Below are 14,708 nucleotides of genomic sequence, written 5' to 3' on the forward strand. Positions count from 1 at the left end.
TTTGCCTTGGATGGCTGTCTAAATTACACTGGTAATTTTTTCACATTCAATGACTTAAGTTAAATAAGACATAACCAAAGATTTATGCTAGTATCCTGTGCTATTCTGAATACTAAAGTTTTGAAGCCATACCACAACAAATGTCCAAGGTGGGGAGTTTTGAATAAAATGTTTTTTTTAAAAAGTAACACCGACTCTATGTTAGTGACAGGAATGAATCCTGTATGTCCCGAGTCAGATCTGTGTAGATTCAGAGAGACTTTTCTCCTGGGAGGGAACAGCATAAACAGTGTGCTGATAAAGGAAAGAAAGCCATATTGAGCTATAGATAATAAAATAAAATGATACTGATGTATCCATCGTCTTTCATAATACTGATTAACACCCTAAATATATCCACTGAAACAGCAAAACATAAAATAGCTCCTAACATCTACCGCAAGGCAACTTGGTATAACAGCCATGGGCTCCTGCACCTGCTGTTTTCATGTCACAAAGTCATACACAGACACACACCAAAAGACAAGACCAAGTTAATTAAAATAGCAATTTTAATTAAAAGGAATATAAAAGACTTCAATTTCAAATACTTCTACATCAGATCAGCTTTAACATAGCTATATCAATAAATTCTCAAAATATGTTTATAAAACCTTTTTTTAACCTTTGAACCAGGAAGCCCCTTGAGATTAAATTTTTTTGTTTTCTTTTTTTTTTAAAGGGAGACCTGGAAAAAAGGATGCTGATTTCCATTCAGAGGAAAAGGTGGCTCTGTGAAACCCCTCAGACCTTGCAATAATTTACAGGGACACAAATACTCCTACAATGATCCTTATCAAAACTGCAGTCAAGTAGCTGATGTCATTTCACTCAAATTAATTAAATGTTCTAGATAAATAGAAATATTTTGTGAAGCCTGTGCTTCCACATATCTGTATTGCATTAAAAAATATTATCACAGTGTAGATGAAAAAAAAAAATAAACAATGAATTCACATTGGAGAGAACAGTCATTAGTTCAAACATGCAGATGTTTTTTGACATATTGTAAAACAGCAAAGAGATCTGCCTATGTTTACAAAAACAATGAAAATATGCAGTGAATATTACAGGTATGCTGGAAGACCAGTGCATTAAATACACAGGTAGTATTTGTAAAAGTATTTTCCAGTTACGTCAGCATTACCATCAGACAAATAAAAGCAGTATTGCAGGTTTTCCTTCTGAAGGAGCAACAGCAGTAAGAAGCTGCATGACTACACAAATCAGTCAGTCTGTTTTATTACAGTTGATACTGTATAATAAAACATCTTCCTGATCTTGCTCTCAGTGTCACTATGCATGCTGTGTACAAAGCAGCTCTTCCTTCATTTTCATCTTGATAAAAAAGCAGCAAAGTGCATAAAATATTTTAGAAAGCTTATTCATCATGAGATTGCAGTTACATTACAAAGAAGAATCAAATGTTTGGCACTAGGATATCAAGAAGGTGGAACAAGAAAAATATTTAAGATTATGCTGCTAAAGAAAAGACGACCCCAATCAGACCAGGAAAAAAAAATAAATATAAAAGAGGAAAAGGGGAGGCTAATCAGGGAAAGTTAGTATTTTGTGATATTTGACAAAGTGATACAACATAATTGCACAGTTTAGGTGTTAGCTGTTAATTGTCCTCTCACAGATGTGCACGCATGTCGTACTGAAAGCCTAGTGCCGAGTACTCCCAGTTCGTGAGCTAAAAGAAAAAAAAAAAAACCAAGATAACTTTAAAAAATTAAAAAAACAAACAAAAAAATCAACGCATAAAATTGCATCATGGACTGTAACAAATAAAAGCACAAACATACACGTACCCAGGATAAGGAGGAGGAGGGGCATCATGCGGCCCATTTGTCGCGATTGCTTGTTCATAGGAAGGAAGCCCGGGTGGGTCGTCGGAGGGAGGCACAGGGTGCAGGGAGACCTCCTCTAGCCTTCGCACTATTAGAGAAGCATTACTCCTCCTCTGGCGCACCCTAATGGAACTGTGACAAGCATAGTGGTCATTCACTTGTGACGTACTTCAAGCTCAAAGTGCAAGTATCAAAGGTGAAAGTCATCTTTGTTCTTGTTATATAACTGTGCACAATGAAATACATTTGTAGATGTTACATTTGGTGTAGCAAAAAGGGGTAACAGAAGAGCAGCGCCATATAAAACTCAATTATGAGTGCAAAGAAAAATACACATTCAGAGTACGTCAGACTCGTTCATATATCATGGTAAACTGAATGGGTTATTTCATTTTTTTGGTGGGGGTTATGAAAAATATTACAAGTTATTTCTGTTTATTCTGCTTTCATCAGATTTGGGAAATTAACACATAATTTATGCATTGTTTTACTTTTTAGAAACAATGACTAAAGAAGAAAATAATTGGCAGAATAATTCTCAAACAGGTGAAAAAGACATACTGGGACAGTGTCACGAATTCTTCTCACTCACCTTGTATGGCTTAAGTTACCCTTCCATCTGCGCTGACACAAAAGCCATACTATGATGCCAAAGATAACAATGGCCACTCCACCAGCAATGAGTCCCACCAAAAGAGCTACCACATCAACACGTGAAGGGCGGCCACCTTTTTCTATGAATCATCACAAACCACAGAGGAAGTGTCAAACTTGTTTCATGATGGCAGTGCCAGTTATTATCGAGAAGACAACCATCATTTCATTTACATCTGATACATCTGATAGGTGAATAATAAAGGGTAGCTGGCATAGTTAACGTACATCAATACAAAGCTTTTGAGCGATTACCGGTATCTTGTGATGAAGCATTTCTATTGAGCGGGATTGATCTTTTCCTTGCTACCATTATGATGACATGATGGGATCAATGAATGACTTGGTGAGTAGAAAAAAATATATATAACTCAAATGTCATAACTTCTTTGAGCAATAATAAATTGTTAGGCCAGCACCTAATATAGGTACTTCTGGCTGGGTTGCTACAGTGGATGAAGCTGTGTGTTAGATTTGGAGCAGATCTCAGACTGGATCCCCTCCCAGACACAATTGTTCCAACTAGTCTACCTTCAAACCAGCACAAGGATCATACTCGCGTGTGACATCCCGAGGGTGTTTTTGTACTGTATCCCCTCCTGATCTAAAACAGGGAATCTTTTGTATGTGAGGACCCACCTAGCACTAATTTGTCACTCATCTGTAAACTGAATACAAAAAAAAGTCTAAATCGCTAATTGGATGGAAAGAGAACTGATGAATTGGAATTCAGTTTGACTGATTTAACTTATAGAAGCTGCACTTTCATATTTACCGTGCACTCATTGGTGTATGGTGAAACAGGTTTTACACAAACAACAACTACTACAGTGAAGTCAGAGCTTCATCAACAAACTTCCTGGATGACACATACAGACACATTTTATATAAACTTGAGATATTTCTTCTCCCCCTCTTACCTGCAGTGTAATCCTTCCAAAATCTATCCTGAAAAAAGAAACCAACAAACAAGAAGATTAGTCAACATGGCAATCCCTCTTAATTGTTAATTAATGATCCTACCCATCAGCATCACTTAACTGTATCTGGGATGTTTTCAAACACCTCCCTTGCTTCCTCGTAATTACAGATTTCTTCAATACACTCCCTTTCCAAGTTTCCAGGTACGAACATTTCAAAGTCAAACCGGTTAAACAGCAGGTGCCGACCCAGGAAAGAATTTGCGTGCCCCTCATCTACAAACACTGGGCGGATCCAAACACATTATTTCCAGGAAAGCGACAATATCGGGATGTATACAGGGTAACACGAACTTTTAAGAATTAAATTCTTAAAATAAAGTATAACAAAAATCTTACCTTGGTCTTGTGATTCTTCATTTTCGGAAGGTAACTGCCCCACAAAGGCCAGATCTCCACAGGTGAAAAATTGAAAAAGAACAAACATATGAAGCAACATTGCCATGAGCGCACTGACAATCGCGCGACATTAACTAAGAGTACAGAAGGCAGATGATAATCGACAGCGACCCTGCTTCTGGAAAATACTGTGTGCGCACTTTAACGACAAATCACAATATTTCCGTCCTCTACATTATGCTAAATAAAGACGAACAGAGCTCAGCGTCAACAAAATGAAACCAGTCCAAAGGAGCGTCAGGTGTTTCAGGCTCGGCGCTGATGAGATAAGTCAGGAAACGTTCGGTGATATTCACAAACAGCGGCTGAGTTTGCTGAGTTCCTCCGGCGAAAGAGAAAATGACATCATTATTTGTAGTAAAAATACGATCATTTGAAGGATGAATTCGTCTCAAAGCCGATTATGAAAGTTCCGTTAAAAAAAAGCACTTGTTTACTCAAAATAGATGTGTCGTCAGCTACTCCCGCACTGCCTGCGCTGGCGAGCTATCTCTCACGTTTACCTGGGCAGACTCGACCAATCGATCACGTTTACCTGAACTGTATGACAAATATGTACAACAGTGAACGCTAGGTGGCAGCTGGAGCCAGGAAAGTTAACTTTACACAACAAAGTATTGAATAAGTTCTATATGACTCAGATAGCATGTTACTCCACCCAATGAATAATGAAAAATGGTTTTGGGGACTTTTTTTTCTTCTCCTAAGCATCAACTTGCTGTTGATATGCGTTAAAAAAAAACATTATTTGATCGTTTATTACAATAAAAGAAAAAAAATGCGATTGTATCCAATTACATTAAAATCATCCAAGTGGTAAGGCACCTCAGCCTTAAAAAGACCAGTCATGGTTCTGCTATTATATATCTATACATGTGCCGTATGAGCAATAAACACACATAAATGCGTTAGTGCAGCACAATCTCATAAAGATACCTATTAAACACACGTGTCATACTTCCATCTCAGACACTCACATCTTGGATTAAGGACTTCTCTCACATAAACTCTGATTTACGGGGGTCATTTTACTTTGTGACCTTTTAAAGGGACAAACTTATAAACTTTGCCCGGACATCTGAACTGCTTGAGTCTCTCACATGTTTACAGTGCTGTATCTTCACATTTAATGGTTAGGCACAAATTACTGCTGTAACACAATGCTATCTTTTTGGATCTGTGCATCAGATCTCTTTTAAAAGCACTAAACTCTGTCTCAAGAGATCTCTCAGTAGCTCAGGAACTGGTGACTACACTACAACACTAAACACAGGGCTTGTGTGGGAAGTGTTGCGTAATGGAGTCTGGAGTCATTTTTACAAAGAAGAGGCATACGGGTCACATCAAATTTTTGCCCTTTCGAGTGCAAATAATAATTGCTATAGAAACCTTAGAAACAAAACAAACAGGAATACATGAAGCAGCAACAAAATAATGGGAGGACACGTTTAAAGAAGAAATTTTGTTTTGCTTCATTTTGTTTTTGGCTGGCAAAGCACATCCTATAATAGTGTTTATGCTTCACACTCTCCATGTAAATATCTGTCTCAGAGCCTCTGGGCCTCTTACTCTGTGTTTATGTAAAGCAGAGATAGGATACAACAGAACATTATCTTGCAGCCTACTGGATGGTGCTAATTGAACAGCAGTGAGATCCTCTGTGCTGTACTAGGCTACATCTCTGGACACTGTCAGAGTCTTGGAATTCCCCAGAGGAATGTCAATACAAAGAAAAGGTATGAAGGAAATTAGATATTCCAGACTTTAGCTAATGTGTTATGTCAGAGAGCAAAGTCGAAAACAAGCCCTAAAGGACTTCAAAACTCATCACTGCTTTTGTTACATGTTGAAAATCAGGGTCTGGCTACTGGGCTGGCATTGGCGCTCAGCTTTAGGAACTGAAATCAGCTGATTGTAGCACAGATACTCAGGAAGAAAAAAAGATGTTTATTTGATTTTTTTAATATGTTTTTTTTTTTCTTTCTATTCACCTGGCACACAGATAACTGAAGAACCATTTTTAATGACATAATTGTAACTGTAATGTAATTACTAAATTTAGTAAAGTAATGCTTTGCATTACTGCGATGCTGGGAAATGTAATGTGATGTGTTACTGTAATACACGTTATACCCCCCACTGGTAGAGACTGAACTTGAACTTGACTTTTTTTCTTTTCTTTTACAGTTAGTAGTTCAGTGGGTCACATGGAGTTAGGGCCTTTCCAAAACATCACAAGCTTGTTTTCTGTGGTGGAACTTCTAACATTGCTTAAAAATTGCGGCAAGCAGCCCATGAGCTTCTGAAACCAGACAAACTAAACAACTGGATTTTGTAAGGGGAAAGGAAACCACCGTGTATATTCTAAACAGTGCATTTTTTTTAAAAACTTATGTTTTTTTTTTTATTATTTGAAACTGATTTCCAATAGCAATAATATACACGTGATGGAATAAAAAGAACAATGTTAGAATAAAGGGCTAAAAGATAAATGGACTCTTATAGAGCGCTTTTCTATTCTTCTGAGCACTCTAAACAACTTGCCTCACTCACACAAGCACTTGTTCTTTCTCTGCTGAAAGTGCTTTCTATCTGACATTCACATACCTTCATGCTGGATGCACTGGACAGCAACTTGGCCAAAGATATTTGGCATGCAGACTGGAGAAACCAGTGATCGAACCACTAACCTTCTGAATCGTAGATATGAGAGTAAACCGATATCATTCTAACATGTTTTTTATCCAACTTTGATAACCTTCGCTGTAACGTGCAAAAGAGGCCAATTTAGCAGCTTAGCTCCCAAATGCAATATGAAGTAATTTGCTTTTCTTTACCGAAATATTAAAAACTCCAAGTGGTCATGCTGCTTGCATACCAACCATGGTAAATAGCACTTACATCTAAGACTCTCAAGACAAGTGTGAAACTGTTACTTAAATCCAGTGAGATAAATTAGATACAGGAAGGGGGAAGGACCACTACCCAGAACGATAGAAGTACCTGAGAAGTAACTGCTCACTGAAAATGGAGTATATGCTGAAAGAATGTAAGATATAGGAATTTGCACACATTCTGTTATTTTATCTGCTCTGTGCTCCACCTTGCGGGTGGCTGTATTTCGGAGGTGTTTTGTGATTTACGCCCTATGATAAGAACAGGGGATGCTGCTCCCTGTGGGCAGCTGGACAGAAGTGAGCAGTGAGCCATAGCAGACCTCTGGTATGATAGGAAAAAAAGTTTACTATAGCAAGAAATGTATACATCTGTGCCCATTTAATCTTAGTAAAACATTTTCTTAGCAGAACTTAAAGAGCTAATTTTACAGAATTAGAGGCAGTCCAATACAAAAAGTAAACAGCTGTAGGTTTAACTGTCAAAGAAAAAGCACTGTGGATTAGGGGGTGGAGATTCCAGGGTGCAATGTCAGTACTCTGCACTTTGTCAGTTTGTGCTGATTAAACCATAGTCCCTGAGGGAGATAACGCCAACAGAGCCCTTTTACACCTAATGCCTGGGCAATATATCATTAGATTTCACACATCCCGATGCTCTGGAGTGGTGCCTGAAACAGATTATTGTGCTAAAGAAATGGCAGTTTACTTTATATCAATGGGCGAGGCCACAGTAATCTAACAGCAAAACTTAAAAGCCCTTATTTTTAAACTTTTCAGATGCTCTCATACAATGCATCATGCTGACCACAGCTGAACAGTATATCTACTAACCCAACGGACAGCTTCAGATTTGCATAGGCGCTGAATCAGCCAGTGCCGTACGTATTGTAGCTCTGACCTAAGCAAACAGGGTCATTCTAAGTTCACACTGCCATTGTCACTTCTCTTGTGTTCACACACAAGTGACCCTCCTCTTGAGAGCCATTTCTCACCCCAAGCCTCAGCTCATCTGGTTTACCGGCATGCTTACCTTTAACTAAAACCAGATGTTGAGACCCACTAGAGGATGAGCCCCAATTAAAGTCACTGTACAGCTCGGTTAGATAATGACATGGGGTAGTTGTCTAAAAAGATTCATTACTGCACATTTATTACCCATTAATGGCACTTTAATGTACATAAAATTAAGTTTGTTTTGAGCATTAATAAAACAAATTTAAAAAAAAAAAGATTAAGACACAAAGAGCAACACAGTTGACTGTCGCTGTTCTTTTATTGGATGAATAAAAAACCGACCATTGCAGTCTGGGAATTTGGAAAGCACTAAGAACCAGTCTAAACAGTTGGGGTAAAGTGGGATTAAGCGGAAGGTGACAGGGCTTGCAGACTGGTCTTGACGGTTGCTAGGTTGGCCTTCCAGGAGCTGAGGCTGTCGTACAGCTGCTGCCACTGCTGCTTGCCAAAGGTGCGGTGTGTGCTGTGGCTGAAGGGGTGGAGATAGAAAAGCACCAATGTTAAAACATTTTTAAAAAATGACACAGGCCAAAGTCACACACAGAGCTCGATAAATGTGCTATGATAAGCTAATGACACTGCCCTACAGTCTTGTTTAAGACATGACTAAACACTGAAATGAGGCAGGTTTGAATTTAAAAAACAAAAACAATTACATTTTCTGCAGCCTCCAGCATAACATAAATAAAAAAGCAACCCTAATCAAAGAAGATGAAAAAATAAAGCCTCACAAATGTGAGACCTTGAATATAAACCTGAAGTTTTATAAATGAACAGAACTGCAGTTTTTTAAAGTTGTTTCACTTCTAACTTCTACTTTTGAAACCAGTGAGAAGGTAACCAAGATGATCAGAAAGTCTTGTCTTTAATAAAAAAAACAAAACAGAATAATATAACAACAGAATAATGACGCAATATGTTTAGAGAACAATGTATAATGACCACATACCTCACAACAACCTTTCGCTGTGTTTGGTCGATTTTGCAGTATACCATTTTGGTCCGAACAGCTAAAATGAAAAAGCAGGTAAGAGGTGATTAAAAGACAGCAAGAGTTCTGACATTATGTCAACAGGTTTGTTGTTGAAAAAATAAAAACAAGTGGTTGTTACAAAGCGAATGCTATTTAAGATTTCAAACCGACTTGATCCCAAAGTGCTGTGACATAATACACCTGGAGGTAGGAATAACCTCACAAAAATGCAGCTGGAGTTGTATGGCAGGAAAAACCATTTGCTCTAAAAATTTAACAGCTGACTGGTGGAAAATATAATTACCTTATAAAAGATTTAAATTTTATGTTTAAGTGAAAGGATTTTACACGGGGAAAGATTATTTTGTAACAAAGTGTAAACATGTACCTCATTTTTTCTCCCAAATTAAATTATATTTTCAGTGACTGTTTTGATTGATAGATTGAAATCTGTCCAGTAGATTTATATAAAGCAGTGAAGTAATGACTACTGAAAAATGTTTTGCTTATCTTATTTCTTTACTGAATAATAAAATGCAAAATTGGGACTACACCAGAAAAAAATGCATTTTAATAGGCTACTCTGCTTACTGATGAACAAACAATGAAGTCTAACTGGTCTTATATGATTCATTAGAATCGCTTCACATCATGTTCAATCACTTTCCTTTCCACTGCTTTCTGTTTTGAGAAACTGAGGGAGGTTTTAAGGGAGGAACATGGCAAGAATTGTTCATACCGTCAATGACAAAAGCCTCAACGTCATCGGCTCCAATCTGCAGTTCCTGCTGCATGGTATCAAAGGAGATCTCCTTGAATTCCACCGCCATGCCCATGAATGTCAGCAGACGCATCTTGGCCATGTTTTGCTCATGAGACAGGCCTGGAAAGCAACATGCAGGGATCATTAAGCACAAAACAGTCACAGTCAATTAGTCTTGACTCAGGGAGTTTCCCTGTGTTAATTGTTTCTAGATTTAGGAGACTGCAGTAAGGGAATCTACTCATTAACACAAACATCACTCCACAGGGTCTGTTTTGAGAGTACATCCTACACAAGCTTTTAATTACACTAAAACCTTTAGTAGTGAGAAGATAACAACGTGAATGCACTTTTCTGTAGTGCTGACACAGCACAAGATTGTGTGAGAAACACTAGCTCCTCAAAGCACAAACAATGCTCAGCTACACGTAAACTATAAAAGAAAATCTCATCCGTGCATTTCTATTACATATAATTAATAATCTATACACTTTTTTTTACCTTGTATTCTGGTTTCTGTTTGCATTTACACGTGTCGTGTGTATAACAGCTCACATTATGGCTACTTACCAAGAGAATCAATGAAGTCTTTGTTATTCTGGTAAAATTTGACATATGCTGCCAATTTGGCGCTCACAAAGATGGTTAATAGCTGAAAAAGAAGAGGGAGAAGACGGTCAAATGCCACTGTATGATGTACAATCAGCTTGTTCACAGAGGCTAAAAATTGTTATAATTATCTACGTCAGATTGTTGAAAACTGTAGACGCACCCTGAATAATTTTTTGTCATAGACTGAACACACTCAGGTAGAAATGTTCTAGATTCCTCAAGTGAATCACTCAAACTTAATAACCAGTCTCATGTTTGACGTGGATTGTACTGTCATGACACAGCATTATAAAAATAAATTTGTTTGATGCTTTATGTGCTTTGTGGAGTATGACAGGCACTGAAGGGCAAATTGTGATGAGGGTTATTGGGGCAGATGTTTCCATTTACATATATAAATATCCATCCATCCATATTCTTCCGCTTATCTGCAGCCGGGTCGTGGCGGCAGAAGCCTAATAAATAAATAATTATAAATGCTCTATGCAATCTTTAGCACTTACGTCATGGATGAGTTCCCCCTCGAGGAAGCGAACAGGTTTCAGGGTGAGCAGGTGGTCAAACAGGAAAGTGTTGGGATCTTTGAGAGCACGGACGATACATCTAAGAGACGGCAGACAGACGCGTTAATGTACTGCTGAGGAGGACAATGCTGAAGTGTAATGTCAAGCGTTCAACAAGTTCTACAAGCTTACCTGTGGGCATCAACGCGTGCTTGTGAAGCATTGTCTTCTGTGTAACTTCCAAGTAGCTCAACCATCACTTTTGCTGCAGCTTCGCTATAAAATAAATAATTATATTGTTGAAAATGCTTCTACTGAGATATTCTATGCAGAACATTTTCATACAGTCTTATGTCCAAATTTTATCTTGTCCTTTTTCTTTTCTCTTGAAGTAATCCGTGCACAAAGAAACCCTATGTGGATTTACCTTTTCTTGCAGTCAACAAGTGCTTCATATACCAGCCTCAAAAGTGTGTGCTTCTTCTCTGTGTTCAGGTTCCAGTCAACAATCCACTTGCGCACCTGATTATGGGCACAAATACATATGATACATTAATTACAAAGGGCAAAAAGAAAATGCAGAAATATTGTTTTACTAGCTCAGTAAACCAAGGCACTGCATTATAGTGTTTTTGGCCAGTCATACGGATTAATCACCATGAATGTATATACCTGATCAAGGTCAGTGGGGATGAAGGATATGGCGTTACAGGTGGCGGCCACTTTGATGAGGCTGCAGAAGACTGTGTACCTCACGGGAGTGTTCTCATCCATGCCATGGAACAAGTTACTCAGCCTGTGACACCAGAAAGTAAAAGAGATTACATAATTGCAATTAAATAAGCAACCTCTTATTTTGAAAGTCTTCAGGGAAAGGACCCGATGGGACTCACAGCTGCATTCTGAGGGAGGGTCTCTCTCCTTCACGGAACTTCACAAGCTTCTCACATAGGCTTTCAATAAGAGCCTCCTGCTTGTCTGTCTCCAGGATCAACAGCAGAGACACGATGCTGTTCATCACGCTCTCAACATCTGTGGAGAGACATAGAGGGCCATGAGCATTAAGACACTGTTGCACAATTTTAGGGCATTAATTGTCAAACAAACATTTAACAAGACAGCAAATTTAACCAGACAAGTTAACTTAACCCTCTGCATCCCACAACAAACTACTGTTTATGTACAAAAATGTTTTTATAGACAAAGTATATGAAGTGGCGCTAATGTTGTCAGACTCTGACACTAATCAAATGAACACTCATACAATGTGAGAATGTAATCAAACTGTTTATCAGAAAGTGTGACTTTTAAGACACTCATGGATAACATTATGTTGTAACCAGATGGTGTTGTTATACCCAGCTTGTTGTCCCCAAGATGGGATGGTCTGACAACAAGGAACTATGACAATATCCTGAAAGAGTTTACAAGTTTTATGCATGTTTTTGTGCATTAGAGCCCTGAGTTCAGTTCAGGAGGTGAGGCCTGAGGTGAGGATGAAGAGGATGAGCTAATCAAAAAGGGGCAGCAATTTCTTCATTGCCTACCTTTATCATCGTCTCTAAGGCAGACATCGCACGCCTCGATGATCTGAGCCAGATCTACATGAAGACCGCCTTCAGCGTTCTCCTCTGAGATTTCAGCTCCTTTAGATTTAATATAGGCTCTCAGCTCTGAAGCCTGCAGTACAAAATACATTTATATTAAAAACAATACATAAAATACACAGTAAATACAGAGCATTTCAACATTTAAGAGAACGAAGAGTGGCAAGTTACGTGCTCGCATCAGAGTGGACATTATATTTAAGAAAAAGGTATGGACGACTTTATTTATCTATACTCTTGCATCTCTTTGTTGTGGCTGACTAAAATATGGACTGTAGATCTATAGTGGACAGCAACAAGCAACTGTTGGAGTGAAGGTATTATCCCATCTATATCTAGCCTGTAGAATCGTGTGTGTAGAATTTTTACGCCTTTGTTTGTTTAGATGTGCGGCTAAACAGCTAGCAACATTAGCTATTATTAAGCCCCAAAAGAAACTTACGACACCCTAAACCCCAAGCACAATGATCTTAAAAATATACCTATTAAATTACCTACAAGAAAATGTGGATGACAGGATATTTAACATATTTACTTAAAATGTTTTACCACGCATATCCTAACCATATGCGTGCAGATATCAGCTGCTACGACCGACGGTTAGCATTTTAGCTAGCGAGCATGCTAAGTTTTTTGATTGGGTATCATTTAGCGACTCATCCACGACAATATAACGCTTATATCTACTCAACGAGTTATTGTAAACGTAGATTGTACCTGATCTTCTTCCGTTATGTCGATAAATGCTGGTACGCTCATTTTCTTGTGATTTTGTGAGCCTAGATGATGAAATCCACGCTCGCACCACTACAGAGCTCTGACCGGAAAAGAACAAGGAGACTGTGCCGGCGACAAAATTCTTCTTCCGGGTCATGTTTTGTTAAAGCCACAGTAGCCGTAATCGAAGGCTGTTGGTTGGCGCTTGTGTAATGTCCTTATTGCTACTTTTAAATACGCCGAGCATTAATCTAATGGACACGAATTAGACTATAATCTGATTCCTGTCCATGATTGTTTATATATTGTGAAAACTCCTAAATTGTGGTTGTCATGACTTCCTCTGGCTTCCATTGCCTCTAATTTATGTATTCCTCTCCTTTCCTGGAGGATTATCCCTGGATGTCTTGGATGAGAGGTGAACCTGAACCCCGTGAAAGGTTATCTGATTTAGCTGTAGTCCATCTTTGCAGACCACCATGGAAGGTCTGGCCAAAAGCTCTCCAAAGTAGGAAACACCGCCAGTGTCAGAGGGCAGTGTTCTTCACCATACACCCGCTGACCTATGGGTGCACGTGTTGGGCCCCTATACCATGTGGGATCCTGTGTATTGTTACAATGGCAGGTCACTTGGTGATTGAGGTGAAGAGGGTAAGTGCAGCAGGAGGTCACCCTGAAACCATGGAGTCGAGTTACTGACATCTAAGCACAGGGTGACGACACTGGAGTCTTATTCAACTCCAAGCTCCAACATTCACCTCATCTGCCTTTAGGATCTGTGTATTTTTCACAAAATCGGAAACTATGGAAACCCATGACACTGCATCATCACTGGCTAGTAGTCAGTTATTTCTCATAGCACTTACAGAAAGGGAACTTAAGTCTGTTGCATTGAGGATAAATAGCTCAAAATAGTGGACTGAGGGGAAATGGCTGAAGAAGCGTTTCATCATAGTGCTCGTATGATGCGTCATCTTGTTGGGAAGGCAAGTGCCTGGTACCATATCCCAGCTTCACGCTCTCCCTGCCCTTGTGAGCTGTCATGGCAAAGAATTTATAGCCATTTCTCCACAAGTGTGCTTGTGTAACGCCGAGGCTTTCATTATCTGATTAACAGCTGTTGTCAAGTGCCTGGTGTATTTCAAGTCCAGAATAAGAGTTTTGTGTGCTTTGAAGCTCCAGGTGCATGTGAGACATTGTTTTTGTCTTCTTTAAAAGGTCTTTAAAGTGTCATGGAATGTTATGATGCTTAATAGTCTTTATCATATTTGTCGAACAGTGCTCTGAAAATAGCACTGAAATTGGAGTGCAATAAACCTTTTAACTCAGAGGAGCCCGTACCTGGTACATGTATTAAACTGGGATTTAGCGTGTCTTATATCATTATAAATCTAAACTGGCATAGATGATTTTAGAAGAAAGAAAATAGGCTAGCAGCAGCTATCACACTTTTTTCAGGTACTTACACTGATGTGTCTTAGGGTGTATTTTTTCCCCTCTTTTATTCATTTGTTTGTTTTTGTTAGCAGAATTTGTGAAAGACTAGTTGTAATTCTGCTTTTGTCAAGCATTGTTCCCGTATAAGGTTGTGAAATAATGGTAGACATTGCCAAAGATTTTTCATTAAAATTTTCTTTTAGGGACATGTGTTATGGTAAATTCCAATTCTCCTTTGTGTGTACGTGTGTGTGTGTCTG

General features: G+C 38.6%; 2 protein-coding genes across 2 annotated transcripts; both read right to left on the bottom strand.

The window, feature by feature from the left end:
* Nucleotides 1-533: 533 nt before the first annotated feature.
* On the bottom strand, nt 534-4,454 carry prrg4 (proline rich Gla (G-carboxyglutamic acid) 4 (transmembrane)). Its single transcript, XM_031756936.2, has 6 exons — nt 3,866-4,454; nt 3,588-3,751; nt 3,467-3,494; nt 2,485-2,626; nt 1,854-2,024; nt 534-1,735 (listed from the first exon to the last, which is right to left on the bottom strand). The coding sequence occupies exons 1-6, from the start codon at nt 3,969-3,971 to the stop codon at nt 1,708-1,710; spliced, it is 639 nt and encodes a 212-aa protein (XP_031612796.1). The 5' UTR covers nt 3,972-4,454; the 3' UTR covers nt 534-1,707.
* A 3,622-nt stretch (nt 4,455-8,076) lies between these two features.
* eif3m (eukaryotic translation initiation factor 3, subunit M) lies at nt 8,077-13,163 on the bottom strand. The gene is made up of 11 exons (XM_031756933.2): nt 13,012-13,163; nt 12,235-12,367; nt 11,581-11,719; nt 11,360-11,483; nt 11,115-11,209; nt 10,880-10,963; nt 10,688-10,787; nt 10,143-10,224; nt 9,549-9,692; nt 8,786-8,846; nt 8,077-8,305 (listed from the first exon to the last, which is right to left on the bottom strand). Exons 1-11 carry the CDS (start codon nt 13,051-13,053, stop codon nt 8,182-8,184), a joined length of 1,128 nt encoding a protein of 375 aa, XP_031612793.1. The 5' UTR covers nt 13,054-13,163; the 3' UTR covers nt 8,077-8,181.
* Between the last annotated feature and the right edge of the window lie 1,545 nt (nt 13,164-14,708).

This window comes from Oreochromis aureus, linkage group 1 (genome assembly GCF_013358895.1).
Source record: "Oreochromis aureus strain Israel breed Guangdong linkage group 1, ZZ_aureus, whole genome shotgun sequence".
Classification (NCBI taxonomy): Eukaryota; Metazoa; Chordata; class Actinopteri; order Cichliformes; family Cichlidae; genus Oreochromis; species Oreochromis aureus.